At 36.4% G+C, this 20,531-nt stretch overlaps 2 protein-coding genes across 3 annotated transcripts; one reads left to right on the plus strand and one right to left on the minus strand.

Moving 5' to 3' along the window:
- Nucleotides 1–1,097: 1,097 nt before the first annotated feature.
- sri (sorcin) lies at nt 1,098–13,518 on the minus strand. 2 transcript variants are annotated; one of them, XM_049478613.1, is made up of 8 exons: nt 13,329–13,518; nt 9,058–9,126; nt 5,465–5,534; nt 5,175–5,218; nt 3,593–3,740; nt 2,927–3,053; nt 1,785–1,839; nt 1,098–1,403 (listed from the first exon to the last, which is right to left on the minus strand). In XM_049478613.1, the coding sequence occupies exons 1-8, from the start codon at nt 13,371–13,373 to the stop codon at nt 1,377–1,379; spliced, it is 585 nt and encodes a 194-aa protein (XP_049334570.1). In that variant the 5' UTR covers nt 13,374–13,518; the 3' UTR covers nt 1,098–1,376. The 2 variants fall into 2 exon arrangements, with proteins under 2 accessions (XP_049334570.1, XP_022534816.1); XM_022679095.2 differs by having other exon boundaries at nt 1,785–1,843; nt 2,940–3,053; nt 13,329–13,515.
- Nucleotides 13,519–15,982: 2,464 nt separating this feature from the next.
- On the plus strand, nt 15,983–19,720 carry LOC103031164 (uncharacterized). Its single transcript, XM_007240005.4, has 4 exons — nt 15,983–16,279; nt 17,775–18,089; nt 18,857–18,944; nt 19,246–19,720. The coding sequence occupies exons 1-4, from the start codon at nt 16,114–16,116 to the stop codon at nt 19,316–19,318; spliced, it is 642 nt and encodes a 213-aa protein (XP_007240067.3). The 5' UTR covers nt 15,983–16,113; the 3' UTR covers nt 19,319–19,720.
- The last annotated feature ends 811 nt before the right edge of the window (nt 19,721–20,531 follow it).

A 20,531-nucleotide genomic window follows, 5' to 3' on the forward strand; every position in this document is an offset into this window, starting at 1 on the left:
TTAGCTTGAAACTTAAGCTTGTGACAGTGTGAACTAACACTGAAGACTAAACTTTTTCAGCTTGGTGCTGTAGCCTGTGCAGACTAGGTGTTATTTTTCTTCTGTCTTAATGTGTGAACACAAACCACAGTCACTGACAAACACAGTGACATGCTCATACTGTGACACAGGACTGCTCCTATGATGCTTTTGTGGTGCCACTGACTTTCATTGGTTTTAAAATTAAGGACTTTTAGCTGCGTTTATGTTTAGTACACTTCTTCTGTCCCAGTTTATATTCTGAGAGGCACATTTGTTGAGGTTGTATATGTTTACAAGAGTTTTTACAGTAGAATTTTTAAATACTCACCATAAAAAAGCCACATAGACCAGCTATGTGTCTTATATAGCCCCCATTTCCTGCTAAATACAGTCTTGTCAGGAAACTGATAAATAGGTAAAAATTTGGGTCATTTGCTAGGCAAATTCTGAAGTCAAAATTGTGTTGTCTATATACATAAAATGTACCAGATTTAATAATTATTTTACCAACACTTTTATACAACTTTGGATAAGTCGCAGGTCTCTGAACATAACATAAGACTTTGGATGAAATAATTGAAATTGTATTGATACAACATATAACAGCTCTACTAAATTCTGCTCAATGAAGGTGTTATGGATCGAAAATGTGTTACCACTTTTTTAATTGGGCCTCAAAATCATTCGTAGAGCCTGTAATGTCATAAATATCATAATATTGCTTTATAAATACATTATTCAATGTAAATGAATAAAGTCATTATGATTCAGATAAGCATGTATGTGCAATTCAGAAAATAAATAACTTCTAACCTCATTTCCTTATTCCTCTTCTTTACTCCTCTACCCCATTATTTCTCTTTGACCTCCTTCAGGCCCTATCTAACTTCTATTACTTTCGTACTTCACTATTGTAAGTCGCTTTTGACAAAAGCATCTGCCAAATGTAATGTAATGTAATGTAATGTAAATATCAGAACAAACACAGCGTGACATTTAACAAAATTCTTAATTCATTGACTCACATTTTTTTCTCTTTTGTTTTATTAGTATTCCATGTGGTTCATTATAAGTTCCTTTGGTCCTTCACTTTATTAACAATGCAATTCCAGTAATAACAAGCATTCAAGCTGATTCAAGTGTATGTTAAAATAACTGTTAATAAAAAAGAATATATTTGTTTAAATGTTGCAATGTATACATATGCAGTTATTAAAAAGAGGCATTATATTCTAGAACAAAAAGGCAAGTTATAAAATGGATCCATTGTAAACAAAAAAAAAGGATGACTCCATTGTAAATAGAAATTCCCTTGTAAAAGAATAAATTCTGGTGCGCTGCTTGAGAGAATGCTCTTAGGTGCTCATAATGCACTGGATGAACTGAAAAAAACACAAATAACAATATGTTAATGGAAATTGAATTAACATTTACATTTTTAGAAAAAATTAGGCAGATTACACCAGATATACCTGAATTATAAATGTTTTTATTTTTATAAATACATTTTATGTGTTCCCTGGGACTTTAAATGATAAATCATAACAAAATAGTTGTATATATTTATTTGCCACCCACGTTAACTCATTATCCATTACCGGAAACACAGATTCCAAAATGTACTATATACTTTGAATACACATTGTTGGCCAATACTTCTTTTATGGCCTATATGATCTGAAGCAACTAGCCCCACAACACTCCAGAGCTGTTGTCTACAACTCCATGGTCTGTTCTCAATTATATAGCTGCGTTAGACTTACGTCATCGTATTGAAATGTAGCTGCTCCTTGTTGCGCCTGGTCCCTTCGCCTGAAAATATCTACACACAATAGAATTGGGCATGTTACACATAAGGTAATATAGAAAATATTTTGCTAAACAGACATACAGTTCTGGAAAGAAATAAGAGACCACTTTAGTTTCTGAATCAGTTTCTCTGATTTTGCTATTTATAGGTATATGTTTGAGTAAAATGAACATTGTTGGTTTACTTTATAAACTACAGACAACATTTCTCCCAAATTCCATCTCATTAAGAGCATTTATTTGCAGAAAATGATTTAAATTAAAAAAGATGCAGAGCTTTCAGACCTCAAATAATGCAAAGAATGTATGTCTGTCATTCAAAAAGTTTGAAGAGATCAGAAATCAATATTTGATGGAATAACCCTGGTTTTTAATCAAAGTTTTCATGCTTCTTGGCATGTTCTCCTCCACCAGTCTTACACACTGCTTTTGAATAACTTTATGTCACTGCTGTCACTTATGCTTGATTTGAAGGCTTGTGGTCATCCAGCTTTTTCTTGATTATATTCGAGAGGTTTTCAATTTGGTAAAATCAAGGAAAATCATTAAGTGGTCTCTTATTTTTTTTTCCAGAGCTGTATATTTACTTTTAGAAGTCAGGCTTATGCCAGCTATCTTTGCTGTACTACAGAATGCAATAACTTAAATTGTTGAGTATTTATAGAGCTCTAATTTTCAGCACAACAGTCTCTAGAGTTCTCGGAGAATGGTACAATAAAAAACCTAATCAAGTAAGCTGCAGGTCTGTCAGGTTAGAACTGACAGAAAGGCTACAATTACCGTAGAGATACACCAATAGTTAAAACTGTGGTGAGAAAAAAAAACACATTTCAGGATGATGCAATTATGTAAGAAATGTGTCTGGTAGCAGCAGATGCAAAAAAAGGAGCAATTAATTTGAATGGTTTGTTGCTGAACATGTGAATCTCTTCATGGCCATTTTTTTTTAATTTTTCAGCTTTTGCTCACGTTTCAAACCTGTAAAAGGTCTCTTCTACTTACAAACACTTAAGTGGTCTGCCAGACTTCTAAGAGTGAATATTGTCACATAAAAGATGACATTACACTTACAAAGAAAAAAAAAAAAAGTTTTATTATATCTGACTCACCAGTCAAGCTTCTCAGTTTAACACAGCATGCAACATAATCGTCAAAGGTGATCTTCCCGTGAGTACTGTAGCGCTTTACGATGATATTCATAGCTTGAGGGCTCAATCTGTAGCCTAAGAACAAACAAGAATAAAACCATGATATACAAACTTAACATTATGACCACATCCTTGATTCTACAAACATTATCCATTTTTCAGCTCCAATGCTTATATATAAGCACTTTGTGAACTGTTAAAAATGGACTAGAGCTTGACCAACACATACTGTGTAGCACCAGATAACAGAGCTTCTGTCTCTGATTGACCGAATAGTGAAAAGTGAGTGTTTAAAATCTCCAGCAGCACTGCTGTGTATGATCCACTCATACCAGCACAACCAACATACTAATATCTCATACACCACCATGTCTGTGCAGTCACTGCAGTGCTGAGAATGACCCACCACCCAAATAATACCTGCTCTGTGGTAGTCCTGCAGGGTCCTGCATTAATGAACAGAGTGAAAGGAGAATAATAAACTACTCAGAGAAACAGATACAGGACTACTGTACAACTTACAGAACAAAATACTCAGTGGAGCTGAAAAAATGGATAATGGGTGAAGAAATTAGGAGGTTACAGTACATGCATTACTATTCAAAATACTGTACCCATAGAGCAGATGGCCTGGTTCATTTCCTGTGCATCCACAGTCCCGCTCATGTCTCTATCGATGGACATGAAATGCTGCTTCCAGCCGTTCATCACGGCCCACAGCTCCTTAAACTCATTAAAGCCCATCTGTCCTGACATGTCCCGCTAAACACAAACTTAAGGAGAAATAGCTGACTGCATTTTCAACATTTAAGCAACTGCTTGCTGCAGGTTTCATATAATATCCATCACTTATTTATTGATTTGAGTAAAAAAAAGCATAATATATTCACTTTTTAAGCACTTAAAAGGAAGAATGAGTAATAAATGGCTAAAGCATTTCAATTTCTAAACACTGGAGAGAGTTGTCGGTCCAGCACACCCCTCGACAAACATTACAAGTGGTGGCAAGCAATGGCATGTCTTACTCACAAACAAACTGTTGTGGATTTCATATAACATTAACATTTACGTTTAAGGTATTTAGTAGACGCCCTTATCCAGAGCGACTTACAACAGTGCTTCGATGTTACTTCAAATATCCAAAGCTAGTTTGCAGACTAGGATCAAGAGATACACAAAGCTTGATCATGTTAAGAACACTAGGAACGTTTTTTTTTTTTTTTTTTTTTTTATTCGTTTAGGAACTCTTTGAAAAGATGCGTCTTCAGTTGACGTTTGAAGACCGCGAGTGACTCTGCTGTTCTGACAACCAGTGGAAGTTCATTCCACCACCTTGGTGCCAGCACAGAGAAGAGTCTGGATGTCTGTTTTCTGTGTGTTTTGAGGGATGGAGGTTCGAGCCGAACCGTACTGGAAGCTCTAAGAGCTCTTGGTGCAGACCTGGCTTTGCCATATAACTCTTTCATATAACTGTTAGCTTGATGCATCCTGGGCTGCATTAGCCAAAGCTAAGCCCAATAAAAAAATATATAAAATAATTACCTTTTAATATAGAATGGAACGTTTGGAATGTTAGTTCAAATAAGTACGTTGTAGCATGATGCCGATAACTAGCCTAGTTCAGATCACTTTAATTCGCCTTGATAACACAGATACACACTGACCAATGCTGCACTCAAACACTGAAATGACTTACAATGCCCGTCCCTACTACAGCAGGGGTGGTGATAAATTACCTAGCTGTGGTTAGCAAACCTTACTGAAGCTCACGGCTTACCTGTTCAGGGGAAAAATGGCCAGCTTACAATATAAAATGTAAGCCTTAATAGTCATTAATTAATTCTGCTCCAATTTATGCTCTGAAACAAATAATTAAATTAGAGGCAAATGTATTTTGTACTTACAGATTTTCCACACTTGGCAAAAAAAAAAAACAAGGATACTAATAATACAAATGAATTAAATAAAGTAAAAGACAAAAGATCTGATTGTGGTGAGTTTGTTAACATAATTTGAAAATGGACTTCGAAACTTCTGTGTTACCATGTATGTGGCAGACTGAAATTCAATCAGAACAAGACACAGATTTCAGACATATTGGGAGTGCAGACTGCTCGTCCAATCAATGCTCATCTAATTAAATTATTCAATTCTGATTAAGACTCTTTTAGCCTTCGGTGTGGTTCTAAAGGATACATCAAGCATGTTGATCATCAGCCTGCATGTCTCCAAGTTGAAAGCTGCAAAAGAGGAACAGACAAGTAATGCAATTACTAATCTACTATCTGAATCTGCGTCTAAGATCAGAGTGCAGCTCTTAAAAACTTTATAGCATGACACGCATCATTTACACGGCTATGACGCAAATGCTAAAGAAAAGCTATTGTACAGTTATTGTACAGTGCTTAATATTATTGTGTAGAATATTATTCACATGCTGCATTTTCATAGCAACATTTTACAGCCTGAAGTGTGAACTGTCTTACGTTTGTAGCCACCAGAGAAGTTAGCCTGGGTTAGACAGGCCTGGAGCTCCTCAGCAGATATCTGACCATCCTGCACCAGAAGAAGACATACACATACATATTGATCAATTAATTAATCTATATATTCAAATGAAATTAATTGAGGGTGACTCTTATTTCCAATGTAGACAATTGCTGACAATAAACAGGGATAAAATTAAAAAAGAATGATAATTGATTATCAGAATTTAATCAATGTATGTGAACACACGTTTATACTTTGGGAACGAGTTTAGAGCAGCTTCAAGCTCAGCCCCCTCCCCCACAGTTTAAGTAGATAAAGCTTAAGAAGTGGAAAGACGGATAGAGGTGGGAGGGATGTAGTTCAACCTGATGATAGGGTGAGAGAGAAGGGTATATTTAGGGAGGAAGAAGAGGAGTTTGGGTGCACTAAAATGGTAACACAACAATGAACTAAATATTTGATTAAAAAAATAAACTAACTCAAATTTAAGCTTGTGACAGTGTGCACCTTTTCAGCTTGGTGCTGTAACCTGTGAGGACAGGTCGTTTTTTTCAGCTGTCTTAATGGGTGAACACAAAGCACAGTCACTGACCAACACAGAGACGTGCTAAAACTGTGACATAGGACTGCTCCCATGATGCTTTGTGGTGCCATTGATTTTTAGGTGTTTAAAAAGTAAGGACTTTTAGAGGACTTTTAGCTGCATTTATGTTTAGCAGACTATTGTTGTCTTAGTTTATATTCAGACAGACACATTTGAGTAGGTTTTGTGAGTTCCTTTTAGATTTTTTGAGTACTCACCACAAAGAAGCCAATTAGACCAGCTATATAGCCCCTGTTTCCCATTAGGGACTATGTTGTCAGTAAACTGATAAGCAGGTTCTGCTAATGGTTCTGCTGTGGAAGTTTTCAACAATCAAAAGAATACTGGATTTTCTAAAAACATGGGTCAACTTCTAGGAAACCTCTGAAGTTGAAGATTTGCTGTCTATAAACTTAAAAATGACTTTTTTTAATCATTATTTTACCAACACGTTTACACGCCTTTGCCTAAGTGGCAGGTGCCAATTATTAGAGGAAGCAGTTATTGGCAACTTCCATTTAGCTTTTGGAAGATTACAGTCACTTAATGACCACTGTTATTGGCAGTTGCTAATTATCAAATGGCGTATGTTAATAATTAATTTGGAGAGCTTTTGTTTTAACTTTGAGTTTAAACTGGACACTTAATTGGTAGGAGAATGTTAAACATAAAATAAGATAAAAAAAACCTGAGAATATATATTTTTTTAATAATAAAGTCTAAATAAGACATTAAAACATTCCTCAAAATGATAACATTATAGCTAAATTACTTAAAATGACTAAAATAGTAATACAAAGTAAAAATTATTCTACTCCAAAATAGTGGGAAGAAATTTAACAAATAGTTACAAATGAAAACACAAAAAAAATGGAATTATGTACAACAATAAATAAATAAATAAATTAATTAATTAATTAAAAAATACATAGGTTATTGATATACGGCCAGCTATTCTTATAAACCATATTTTTTTGGAGGGGGTTGTTTTTAATATTATTATCTTTCAACCAGGGCTGGGAGGTTAATCAAGTTATTGTTTTTATGCATTTTTCAAAATGGGATAATGAAGATTGTACATTGTTTCAGTAGATAGGCTTATGTTTCTGTCAGTAAACTGTAAAGAATTCTTTTATCTGATTTTTTATATTTTACACAGTTCTTTAACTGAAATGCACCGTTTAATATAAAAGCTGCTTAAAAAGCCTTCTCTCAACCCCGCCCAGGTTGATGACTACAGACCGGTCTCACTACTGCCTTTTCTTTCTAAAACATTAGAAAGAGCAGCTCTCAATCAAGTCTCTGGCTTCCTCACCCAAAATGACCTCGTGGACCAGAACCAATCTGGTTTCAAGAAAGGGCACTCTGAGACGGCTCTGTTGTCTGTGACAGAAGCGTTAAAAACTGCTAGAGCTGCAGGACAGTCCTCAGTGCTCATTCTGCTGGACCTCTCGGCTGCTTTCGACACAGTCAACCACGACTTCCTCCTAACTATACTCTCGAACATGGGGATCTCAGACAATGCGCTGTCATGGTTCAGATCGTACCTCACTGGGCGCTCGTTCAGGGTGTCATGGCAAGGACGGCTGTCCCCAGCCCACTCGTTACCCACTGGGGTTCCCCAGGGTTCGGTACTGGGACCTCTTCTCTTCTCAATATACACCACCTCTCTAGGTCGGGTTATCCGCTCACATGGTTTTTCCTACCACTGCTTTGCTGACGACACTCAGCTATACCTGTCGTTCTCACCAGATGATCACTCAATCTCTGCACAAATATCACAGTGTCTCTCAGACATATCCGCATGGATGAAGGAACATCACCTCCAACTAAACCTCTCAAAGACTGAACTTCTGGTCATACCAGCAAAACCTTCTGTTCAACACAACTTTGCCATAACCATCGACTCTCTCTCTCTCTCTCTCTCAACGACAAAGGTTGCTAGGAACCTGGGTGTCATGGTTGATGACCAGCTTCTCTTCACGCACCATGTGGCCTCAGTTGCTCGATCCTGCCGCTTTGTGCTTTACAACATCGGAAAAATTCGACCGTTTCTGATGCAACAGGCCACCCAACTCCTGGTACAAGCTGTGGTAATCTCACGCCTCGACTACTGCAATGCCGTACTAACTGGCCTCCCGGCCTGTGTAGTAAAACCACTACAGATGATTCAGAATGCAGCAGCACGTTTGGTCTTCAACCAACCAAAACGTGCACATGTCACTCCGCTGCTCATTGAGCTCCACTGGCTACCGGTTGCTGCTCGCATCAAATTCAAAGCGCTTACAATCGCCTACAAGGTGATGACAGTACAGGCTCCTTCCTACCTGCACTCGCTCCTGAAGGCTTACGCTACCTCCCAGCCGCTGCTCCAATGAACGTCGCCTCGCTTTGCCAAACACTCACACAAAGCAATCCAGACTGTTCTCATACAGAGTTCCCCAATGGTGGAACAAACTACCTTCCACTACCAGATCAGGAGAATCTCTCGCTATCTTTAAGAAACTCCTGAAGACAGAGCTCTTCAAAGAGCACTTACTCTCCTAACACCTCTAACAAGCTAACTAATTCTAACCTCATCTCCTTCTTCCTCTTCTCTACTCCTCTATCCCATTATTTCCCTCTGACCTCCTTAAGGCCCTATCTATAGATGCTTTATTTTTAACTTCTATTATTTTTGTACTTAACCTCTTCTATTATTTGCACTTCAATATTGTAAGTCGCTTTGGACAAAAGCGTCTGCCAAATGTAATGTAATGTAATGTAATGTAATTATCATGACATTTTGTGTTTACTACACTGCCCAGCCTTTCACTGAATGGTGGGCAAAGAACACGTATATTCAATGCATTCATCTTATCATAGGCTGCTTTCACCAAACCTTTAAATTATATTATGCCTAACAGAACAATCCCAGATGCAAAGTCCACACTTTGCAAAGCAAGAAGTGCACAATGCCTATCCATTCACAATGCAAACAGTGACCCTTTTGTGAGGCCTACATACCTGCCCAGCCACCGCACTGAAGTACCCAAACAGAGGATCCTGCTGCTGTCCCGGAAATCCTCCAGGAAACTACAGAACAGAGAAAACACATAAAAATATCTTCAAACTAAATGTAAATATCTACAATTTCAATTTAACTACATAATTAAAGACATAGTTGTGTAATTTCCTGCATTTCCATTTGAATGTGAACATACACACACGTAAACAGATGTGAAAGTGATCTGAAGTTGGATTAAATTAAAGATATCCTCTTTCACTACAAAAAGTGGATGTTTAGCAGTTCTGTTGGATGTGTCTAGAGGGATCTGTCTCCTGTTTCATGGTGGAGAATAGAGTTGCACGGTGTACCGAAGGTTCGATTCTTTTTCGATACTACGTCATCACAAACGATTCGGTTCTTTAGCGTTCGATGCTTTCGATACTGTATATAGCCCAGTCACTAGCTTCAAATGAGTCAAATTAGTAGGCGCGATTTGATTCAGTTCATAAGAAAACTGATTCACACCGCAGCAGTCGGTGTGGCAGGATTCAGATAAACTTAGTGTTCTGAACAAATGAATCGATTCACGCGCAAGCCAGCAGAGCAGCAGCGAGTGTAGAATGGCGACGGCTAAAATAACAGATGTCTCTCGTCCGCGACTTGTGGACAAAACGGGCGCGAGGAGTGAAGTGTGGGAAAATAGTCTAAGATGTAGGCATCTGTTTTTTATTGATATTTTTATTTTTAAATAAAATAACGAAAACTGAAAGTGAAACTAAACTACTTTATTAGCGCTGTTTTCACTCCCGCAGTTGTACAGTGGGGGGTGTTGTGCCGATTCTGTCCGCGAAGCGGGAGTCGGATTCAGTAGCGGATTCGGCACAAGGGCGGCGGCACCTCGCGCTCCGCGGTGTTAGTTGTAAGCGCTCGCGCTAGCCGCAAAATACGACAGAAAACACTGAGGGAGCTGCAGAATTATGTATGGGACTAGAATATGAGCACGAGGAGATCAAAGAGAACCTTTACCTGTGAGTAGCTCACATCAGAACACGCAAATCTCTCTCACTCTCGCTCTCTCACTCTCTCACTCTTTCTCTGTGTCTCTCTCTCGCACGTGAACGCCTCCGCGTTTGACCTGCAGCACTGTGTTTAGCTGTTCTTAAAAATCATTTTAATTAAATAATAGTTCTATGCTTCTATGTTACAGTGTTATTTAACATAATTCTGATCATATTTCACTTATTTAGCAGACAAGCACCCTGATCTCTACAAAGAGCTGCGAAGTCGACAGGTTAGTGGAGTTAGTCAAGATACACTCTGTAGCTTTACTAAGATTTACTAGCGACTGCTAGTAAATCACGTTAACACGGAGAGAGTTTTGTTTTGGACCCGTGGTTTTCTCTATTTCTCCATTATCCCATTGGCTGTGAAACATGAACTCAAGATGTTCACGTTTTCGCGTTTCCATCGCAAATCTGTGGTCAGGCACGTAGCCTGCTTGCTCGTTACACTGAACATGGGCTTATTAAAAACGGTAACCGGTTGATTAATAAAACGGAGCAGTGAGTGTTAAAATGAACATAACATTGTAATGTTCTTCTGTCTCTTTATTTTCCTTATTCAGAACTTAACTTCTGCCCGCCCGTCAGGTTCACATAGTCAGGCTACCATTACCTCTGGTTTTAGTTTTAGTTTTTAGGAAGTGTTTAGATAATTGTTATAGTTAAGGTTATAATAACGAAACTTGTTTTTTGTACAAATGTTTCATTTTAGAATAAAAACGTTTGCACCGATTGTTCAGTGTTCAATCCAGTTCAGTCAAAAATAAACATTTTATGTTCAGATATTTTTATTGTTTTTTTTTCTTCCAAGTATCGTTTTGGTATCGAGAATCGTGATACTACAGTTGGTATCGGTATCGAAGTCAAAATTTTGGTATCGTGACAACCCTAGTGGAGAACTACAAACAATGAATCGATACAACAACCAGTCAAAGAGAAATTCCACACTGCTTATCAAATAATGGCGTGAGGAAGTTCAGGAGATGTCATGGTCAATGCAATCGCCAAATTTTGAGCCAATTGGGAACCTGTGGTACTGTGTTGGGAAATGTGTGGAGAACATACACCCAAACAAAAAAGAGGGTCAGTGTAATGTTTCAACATTTATATACTGTATATTTCAATAGTCAATTTTTAACACAACAGTCTGTAAATTTAGGGGATTATGAGATTAAGAATATTAGCTTTGGGCAACAGACAACACAAAGATGGTAAGCAAGTGAGAGGCCACACCCAATATGCAAATATATGGTGCCAGGAGCCTTATGGGAAAGCTGTATGAACAAACACTGATGAAAATGCATTGACACGTGTAGTATACTAAAAGTTGGATGAAATCACATTTTTTCATTGGCTCAACAATCATTTTTAAGTTTTCAGGTTAAAGTTCTGAGTGTATTTTTTTGAATTTCGCTGGCCGGTAAGTTCACTCAGCTTGATAATATTAGTTATTCTGGTGAAATACAAAATCACTTTTTAGGGTGCTCTTGTGAGAGTGTGTAATTGCACAAAGCATGTGAAAGAGTACATTCAATACAAGTTAATGAACAAGAACTGCTGGTTTAACGTAATTCCAGTGCATTGGAGTTGCATTGCATTTGTTCCATAGTAATACCAGTGGGGTAAATAAAAAAGTCAGAAACCACAAGTAGTTCCAAAGGGGTTTAACCTCTTAGACCCCGAATGTCCTTCAATACTAAATTAAAAATAAAAACACTGTCTCTATTTCTGCAGTTTTTCACTTTTTGACATTTTGAATCTGGCCAATGTTAAAATTAACATCTAAATTAAGCACGTGGTTTCACTTTTTAATTGCTACATAATTGAAAAACTACTTAACAAATAAAGAAGCAAAAAAGCTTTTAACTGCTTTTCTCAGGCTGTATTAGTTCACTGACATGTATAACCGGTTTCCTAAGCATTAGGATATTATCAAATTTCAACACTTACTGTTACAAAATAATTCCACAAGTGTTCCTGCATTGCTTTAATGCCTTCAATATTAAGTTTGACTGGTACTCTAAACTGTAAACCCACAGTTATTTAGAACTTAAACTTAGGTCTGTTTTCTGTTAAATTTGATATTATTTCCAACTGGTTTTCTCACATTAAGTAATGGGAATAAAAAACCCATTCACTTTTTAATCATAATGTATAAACTACAAGTTTACCAAAAGGTAGCCCTGGGGGGAGGGGGGGGCGACTATACACTGACGGTGAGTGTCAGAAACCTGAAGACACACCCAGAATGCAAATAGTTTGTCGCAACCGACTAAACTCAGTTCTTATAAGTTGAATCAACTCAAAGGACTACATTTAAAATGTATATGAACTGCTCACCTTATTTTTAATAGTTGAGTAATGATGTTTGGAAATATCAAATTTTACATTAAGCACAGTTAATTTGTTCAAACTAATTGTGGATTTACAGTGTAGCTACCATAGAGCTATTTTTTTATCTGTATTTTACTTAAATTAAATGAAGAGAGGATTAAATAAACATTTTTATTCATCTGACCATAACAATTAAAGTAGAATTATTATGCAAATCAATTGATATGACAGCATATTAATTAAATTAACTTACAATTAAGGCATTATGACTATTTTTTTTGTTTGTTTTTTTAGTCAAATTAACTCAAGTTTTAAAGAAACATTTAAAAATGTTAAGGCAACCAGTTCTCAAATAATTTAAGTAATTCAACCTATTCATTGTGGCTTACATTGTGTAGGCCATTTCAACAGATTTATAGCATTTTATCCTAATTAGTCCAGAGAAACCAATAAACTAAGGCCAGAAAAAAACAGTGGAAACACTGACCGAGATATTAACCCTCCAACAAGCAGTAAACACACAGTAAACGGCTAAAACATCTTTAAAAAAGGTAAAAACATCATCACCCATTATCAAATATAATGAAGCTAAGCTACATTATCGACACTAGAGGGTACAGTACTGTGGTTTTGCAGCTCTGCGGGTCAAATACAGTGTAACGGAAGTGAAGCTCTCTGCAGTCATGGCTTTATTTATTAAACGCTAAAAGCTAAAGGCTAAAGCTAGCTCAGTCTCAGTCAGGCAGGATGAGGGTGTGACCCTCACTCAGCTCACACTGAAATCTGGCTCCAGAGCAACTGAAGCGAGACCCTTCAACTCTTCAAAAACAGAGCCGCGGCAGCCCTCCCCTCCCCCGCGCTGCTCCGGTTAATCAGAGCCGGAAAACACTCACCCCTCCGGGCTGTCCTCCGGGTGCAGCTCCGTAACCGTAACTCATGATTTTAACGTAGTTTAAACTGTTCTTCTGCGGCTTCAGGAGGTCAGATGGGAGTCTGAAGTGAAAGTCGACTGAAAACTCGCACTTTTATCTCATTAAAGCCGCTCCCTCTTCCGCAATGGGAGGATCCTGCTGCTCATAAAATATCCCCGTTTTCGGGTAGCAGTCATTTACATATTCCACCCGTTTTCCGGTATCCTGACGATGTGTGCTACCACAGTGTAAACTACAGCTCTGGAACAAATTAAGAGACCACTTCAGTTTTTATAGGTATATGTTTGAGTAAAATTAAAATTGTTGTTTTATACTATGGACAATATTTCTCCCAAATTCCAACTAAAAATATTGTCATTTAGAGCATTTATTTGCAGAAAATGAGAAATTACTGAAATAACAAAACAAGATGCAGAGCTTCCAGACCTCAAATAATGCAAATAAAAAAAAAAAAAAAAACTGTTTTTGTGCATCTTGGCATGTTCTCCTCCACCAGTCTAACACGCTGCTTTTGGATAACATGCTACTCCTGGCGCAAACATTCAAGCAGTTCAGCTTGGTTTGATGGTTTGGGATCATCCATCTTCCTCTTGATTATATTCTAAAAGTTTTCAATTTGGTAAAATCAAAGAAACTCATCATTTTTAAATGGTCTCTTATTTTTTTCCAGAGCTGTATATATGTGATGTGTATGGATAAAAACTGCCTAAATTAAACAGCGGCTAGGATATTTAAATAAAACCAGAAGGTAAATATAAAGTAATCTAATGATACTGTTTCTTGTATTTTTTTAGTTTTATTTTTTTTCATCTGTAACACTTAAACATATAAATGCACCAGAGGAAAATGGAATTATCATTTAAAAAAACAAGAAAACAGTAAAAACTGTGGGTCGGCAGATGTGCAGGTCAGCTAAGTAGTAATTGTCAAACCTTGTCAACCAAGAACATTAAATAAACATTTATTTTTTGGTTGCATTACGTCGCTTAATGTTGATGACGAGGAAAAAAAACTTTAATTAACCATTATTTAACATTATCTGCACATTGTCTAGATGGGTTTAAAGAGCATACACATATTTTTTTCCATTAATAGCTGAAATGTGTTCCTTTGAAGTATTGAAACATATCAATCCAGCTGAAAAATTTCTTTCCTTTATAATTTCCGCCCCTGCAGTGCACTCTCAGGTTCAACTGTATAATAGTGACACTGTGTAACTGTGCCCCTCCCAAACTACCCCTCCAATTTTTTAGCCTTTACCAAGTTCACATGTCTGAACTCACTAGCTTGTAATTTTATCTAAAATATGACTTAATAATAAATAAATAATAAATCCTGCCACATATTAATTTTCTTATTTATATTTTTTTTGACATTTAAAAAAATGCAGTGTAAAAATAAGAGAGGTGATACTCATCTCAAATAATAAGAAATTTTAGGTTCTTGTATTTTAATATTGACCTAAAAAGATAATTAAATCACATTATCAATGGAAAAAGCTGTGATGAGCCCAACTCTTAGAGCTTGTTGTGCAGTAGTTCAGATTATTCCAGAATGTAAACGCTGCCCTCTGCTGGTGATGAAGATGATGTGCTTTCCCTAATCACTTTTTAGAGACAACATTGACCACATAGTGGAGAGCACTATGATTAATATTGGTTTCCAATAAAGTGGCCAGTGAGTGGAAGCACTAAAGTTATGGATTCTAAACAGAAAGTGGCCAGAAAGGTGAAGCTCTCTAAAGTAGATGGTTCTAATAAATTGGCCAGTGAGTGGAAGCACTAAAGTTAAGGTTTCTAATAAAGTGGCCAGTGAGTGGAAGCACTAAAGTTAAAGTTTCTAATAAAGTGGCCAGTGCTTGGAAGTAGAAGGCTGATGTTTCCATTAAAGTGGCTAGTGAGTGGAAGCACTGTGAGGTATGGGCTTTTAATTATGTGGCCAGTGTGTGGACTTAGGTTTAAAATTCAAATTAAAATTAAGGTGGACAGAAAGCTAAATCACTATAAGGTATGGTTTTGTAATAACATGGCCAGTAAATGAAAGACTAATGTTGGGATTTTTAATAAAGTGTTTCTAATAAAGTGGCCAGTGAGTGAAAGCACTAAAGTTAAGGTTTCTAATAAAGTGGCCAGTGAGTGAAAGCACTACAGTTAAGGTTTCTAATAAAGTGGCCAGTGAGTGGATGCACTAAAGTTAAGGTTTATAATAAAGTAGCCAGTGAGTGCAAGCACTAAAATTCAGGTTTCTAATAAAGTGGCCAGTGAGTGGAAGCACTAAAGTTAAGGCTTCTAATAAAGTGGCCAGTGCATGAAAGTAGAGTAGAAGGCTAATGTTTCAAATAAAGTGGCCAGTGAGTGGAACCACTAAGGTATATTTCTAATAGAATGGTCATAAAGCGGATGCACATGGGAGGTGTTTCCATTAAAGTGACCAGTGAATGCATATGATGTAATAGTGATTGGAATGATTCCAATAAATCTTGCTGTTAATAATAGAATCTTATGGCCATATGTTGCACCGCTGACCATTCTTTATACAGCAGTTTAAGTGGGAGCAGTAAGAGGTGCATCACATCCGACTTGAGCAGGAAACTGAATGTCGTGTCTCGTCACAGAAGGGGTGGGTGGCTTGGAATGTCATCTATAATGACCCACCCAGCTCTGCCCACTTACCTTCCACAATCTGCTGGCTGGGTTAAAGCGAACGGAGCATCAAGAGATCATCAATCTGTGTGTAACACTTTGATATGTATCATCAAAACCATTATTTGTTGTGGTCAGACAGACCAGTCTGTAGGCATAGCTTGAGAAGACGCTGTGGTGGACTTGGCTATGATTGCTGTGGACAGCAGGAGAATGAGGACAGCAGTGCTTCATGGATGCATGAGCAACCGACAGTGTGCTATTATGCTGGTAAGAACTTAAAAATATTAGTGTTTTTTTCTTTATTATTTATTATTGTTTTATTATGTATGTATTAGTTATCGTTGGCTCATATCTTCACAAAACCAAAAGTGCTTCTTCTCTGGTATGGATAACCATTTGAAGGACATTTAATTTGTTGGTAAATGTAATGTAGTGTGAAAGAAGTCACACAAAGGTATGAAATATGTTTTTGTGTGATTGTGCACTTAGATATACTGACACTTGTGTTCAAATGGAACACAGAATTAAAATTAAGAAGTAAATAAGAAATTTAGAGCCTGCTGATTAAAGAATGAATGGGAATATGATATTGGGCAAGGCATTGAAGTGTTGGGCCACATACTTGGCATTAGAATTACAGTTTAAAAGGTTAATAAATGAGTGTGGATGGTAATCTTATTAGAAACCTAGAGGTCTGGATATGAAACTGTCTGAGGTTGCCTTGTTTTCCGAGGCGATCGGAAAGCCTGCAGCTGAGTGCCATACCCGATCACAGCAGGCCTGCTGGCACACACTACAGAGAAAGATGGGCAGTGGAATAACGTCATCCTGTAACAGATCCAGAAACAGCCACCTTCACACCTAATCCCCTCTCTCTCTCACACGCCCACGTTTCCTCCTAAAACCACAAATATATCAGTGTAATACATGAAATATATGAATATAATATATGAAAAAAACCAAGCAATGTAGTGATGATGGAATACTTGTACTTGTAAAGACGTTTAAAGTTTAGCATCGGTTTGATGTAAAATGGTCTTAGAGAAACCTACCAAGGTCTTTGTCTGGACAGTAGAGACAGTTACTCCAACAAAAACAGGATAAACTCTTTTTTATTCACTTTATTTCAGAAGAAACAATGAATAAGCAATGAATTTTTCAAGTGCTTTTGTCCTTAGGTTGTAGCTACAGTATTTTGAATGGATGGGTGGATGGATGGATAGACACAGTATCCAGTATGTTGAAACAACACAAATAGATAAGTACAGCCAAAAAAACAGATATATAGAAAAAATATATAGATATACAAAGGGTATATAAAACTTTGGTAGGGTATATAAAACTGCCGTAGATGGTGCAATCAGCCAATAAACAACCTACAGAGCAAAAGTGCAAGATGCAAACGACATTAAATATAAGATAAATTGATTAGGTCTGCTTATATACAAGTATCTACCCCACTAGTACCATTGATTTCTGTGTTATACTTAGTGTTGAAGATTAGTGGCAATTTACTCATTTCTTTCTAAGAATTTTCTTAGATTTGTTCTTGAGAAAAGCCCAAATTGTTCACAACTCTGACCATACAGTGATAAACACCATTGTCCTTGTACAATACACAAATCCCAAATAAGAAAACAATAGTGAATGTCAAAATCTTCATGCAAACTTCATTAATGGGTTTTTGGAAGAAATGTCTACTTTAGAACGTATCTGTAAACAAAATCTGTTCATACTATTCATTACTATTTTTGTCCTTCAGGTGAAACTGACCTCACCCACGAATATATTGAGATAGAGACAGATTCCTGCTTGACTGTAGCTGATCAAGATTTTGAAGAGGTCCACATTGGACAGGAGCTGGAAGACCACGAAGTCTGGTTGGAACAGACCCATCAAACAGACTATGACCAAGAACACATTCACGGAGTGTCGTCTTGCCCTCCGACAAATCACAGAATGAATGAAGGGTCAGAACAGAATAAAGGCTGTTTATGCCCATACAGGACTGTTCATTCAAGATGGGGCAATGAGGCAACCAACCAGTGTCCATGTGTGTCTCCTCAGTGTTTTAATGGTGGGTATTATGTAGATGTATTCACTCTGACATGCTGTCCATGGATTATCTATTTATTTTCTATCTATTTAATCTGCAGTTTTAACAGGTTTAAGATTAGTTTCTCCTTTATGTTATCTCACCATGATCCAAGACTTTATTTGATGTTTGTGCATCTGGTTTAGCGTGATGCTAATCACTGGCTAGCATACTCATGGCAAGGCAACGTGAATTATAATAGGTTGGTCTGGGTGCCAGATGGACGAGACTAAGTCTAAAGACATTTAACATTACTCAAGCCACAGTTTCACGTGTGTACCAGGAATAGATCATTGAAGGCATTACCACCCACAGTAGACAGTGCAGTGGATGGTAATGATTGTAAATAGTGGCATCTGGCTAGAAATGTCCTTCTCTGGCCACATCTCTGGCGGAAATTACATCCACATTCAGTGCAAGAGGCTCTGCACATGTATCTCACAGGTCAATAGGGTGTGTTTTAGCTTCAATGGGACATGGCAAAAGTCACGGGACACAATACTATTTCCTATTCCATGACACGTGGCATGTCGGTGTACAAACAGCCGTCAGAAAAGATTTACAAAATGTGAAACCATCAACATATTGCTATCAGAACAAAATGTTTTATATCCAATTTGTATCTTTCTATTTAACTTTTTGACATACTTAAAAATGTCTTGCCCTTTAACATTAGAAACATTAGAAAATTGCTGGATTCACGCTTCAAGCGTGTTAAACTGAAGTAATGTGATTTCTTTTCTGTTTAGTGAGGAACACCCTGGTAGTCGGGGTTGAGGTGGATGTTCTAGAAGAGCTGGTTTATGAAGACACAGAAATTGTGCAAACACAGACAGTGTGAGTAGTACAAGCAATGCTGCTGTTTACTAAATAAAAATGATTTTTTATATTGATATTTTAATGACTGATAAGATTGGGCTAGGCAATTAAAACTTGAGTATGAGGAATATGTCTAGATAAGGCCAAGCTGCACAGAAATGTAAATATAAGCCCACATATACAATAGTGTATGTGGTCAATAGTTAATTTTCCTAGTAATTATGCATCTGTAGAAAACATGTAGAAATTTATCAAATGCAATATGACTAATGACATTCCCAGCGTGCTTATTCTGCTGTTATTTATCTTCATGTTGTAGGTTTGATGGAAGTCTGGAAAACCATCCTATGAACTCCACATCATGTTGTTGCAACCAACTGTTTCTTCAGTGAACAGAATTGCAATTATTTTTAGTAGTACTATTGTTATTAGTATTAGTAGTTGTATCAGTTGTATTTTACAGTGTTTGTGTGTTTCTACATGATTATATCTACATCTTCTGCAGAAAGGTGCTGCATACAGGACAATCCAATCAATATAATCACCATTCATATTCATTCACTTTTCTACACTGGATTTAATGAGTGATTGCAATAACTCTTAAACAAAGTCATTCAAAGTGGGTTTGATCCAAAATGTTCCATTCTAGAGAAACTTACCAAAATTTCATACATTGGTGGTGATATATAAAACCATAAATACAGTATATATAAGTAAAACAAGCACAACCACATTATAAAAAATTATTAGAGTTTTGTTAATGAACTGTTTATAACAATTAAAGAGTGTTAAATCCAAAAATGGTTTGTAAGGAATTATTTTGCCTTATATCACCCTACATGTACCTCTCTGCTGTTGTAGTGTATTTAAAAGTGTTCTATATAGTATATTTTGTTTCCCTTTTTTAAAACAGGATTTTAATTATTCATAATAATTATAATATTCAGAGACATTTCATCTCAAAGTTAAAATAAAGTCTGCTTATTCACCATTAAGTAACTTTAAATTAAATTGCTATTATTATGTAACTAAACAACATTTGATGAATGCAATTCATTTGTGAGAATTATTTTTTTTAACTATTTATTTGTACTATTATGTACTATTATCTGTAGCTTTTTTATTTTATTTTTTATTTTCTAAAACACAAAAACACAAAATTAGGACACAAACACAGTTCAAACAACCATCATTACAAAAATACAAACAAAAAAAATACATGAACAAATAGATTTATTTTAAATTGAAAAGTTTTAAAATATACAGCTCTGGAAAAAATAAGAGACCACTTAATTTTCTGAATCAGTTTCTCTGATTTTGCTATTTATAGGTATATGCTTGAGTAAAATGAACATTGTTGTTTTATTCTATATATAGTTTATATAAACTACGGACAACATTTCTCCCATATTCCAAAGAAAAATAGTCATTTAGGGTATTTGTTTGCAGAAAAAGAGAAATGTCTGAAATAATAAAAAAAATGCAGAGCTTTTAGACCTCACATAATGCAAAATAAAGAAGTTTATATTCACAACGTTTTAAGAGTTCAGAAATCAATATTTGGTGCAATAACCCTGTTTTTAATCACAGTTTTCATGCATCTGG

This window comes from Astyanax mexicanus, chromosome 4 (genome assembly GCF_023375975.1).
Source record: "Astyanax mexicanus isolate ESR-SI-001 chromosome 4, AstMex3_surface, whole genome shotgun sequence".
NCBI lineage: Eukaryota > Metazoa > Chordata > Actinopteri > Characiformes > Acestrorhamphidae > Astyanax > Astyanax mexicanus.

What these genes read in the sequence shown, in the direction of transcription:
- sri (XM_049478613.1), bottom strand. Translation starts at nt 13,373, where the DNA reads ATGAGTTACGGTTACGGAGCTGCACCCGGAGGACAGCCCGGAGGG. An exon ending in CTTCTCTGGTGGCTACAAAC is followed by an intron (nt 5,219 to 5,464) that starts GTAAGACAGTTC and finishes CCTCTTTTGCAG; the next exon opens with CTTTCAACTTGGAGACATGC. An exon ending in CCAGGCCATCTGCTCTATGG is followed by an intron (nt 3,054 to 3,592) that starts GTACAGTATTTT and finishes GTTTGTTCTTAG; the next exon opens with GCTACAGATTGAGCCCTCAA.
- LOC103031164 (XM_007240005.4), top strand. Translation starts at nt 16,114, where the DNA reads ATGTATCATCAAAACCATTATTTGTTGTGGTCAGACAGACCAGTCTGT. An exon ending in GACAGTGTGCTATTATGCTG is followed by an intron (nt 16,280 to 17,774) that starts GTAAGAACTTAA and finishes TTTGTCCTTCAG; the next exon opens with GTGAAACTGACCTCACCCAC. An exon ending in ATTGTGCAAACACAGACAGT is followed by an intron (nt 18,945 to 19,245) that starts GTGAGTAGTACA and finishes TTCATGTTGTAG; the next exon opens with GTTTGATGGAAGTCTGGAAA.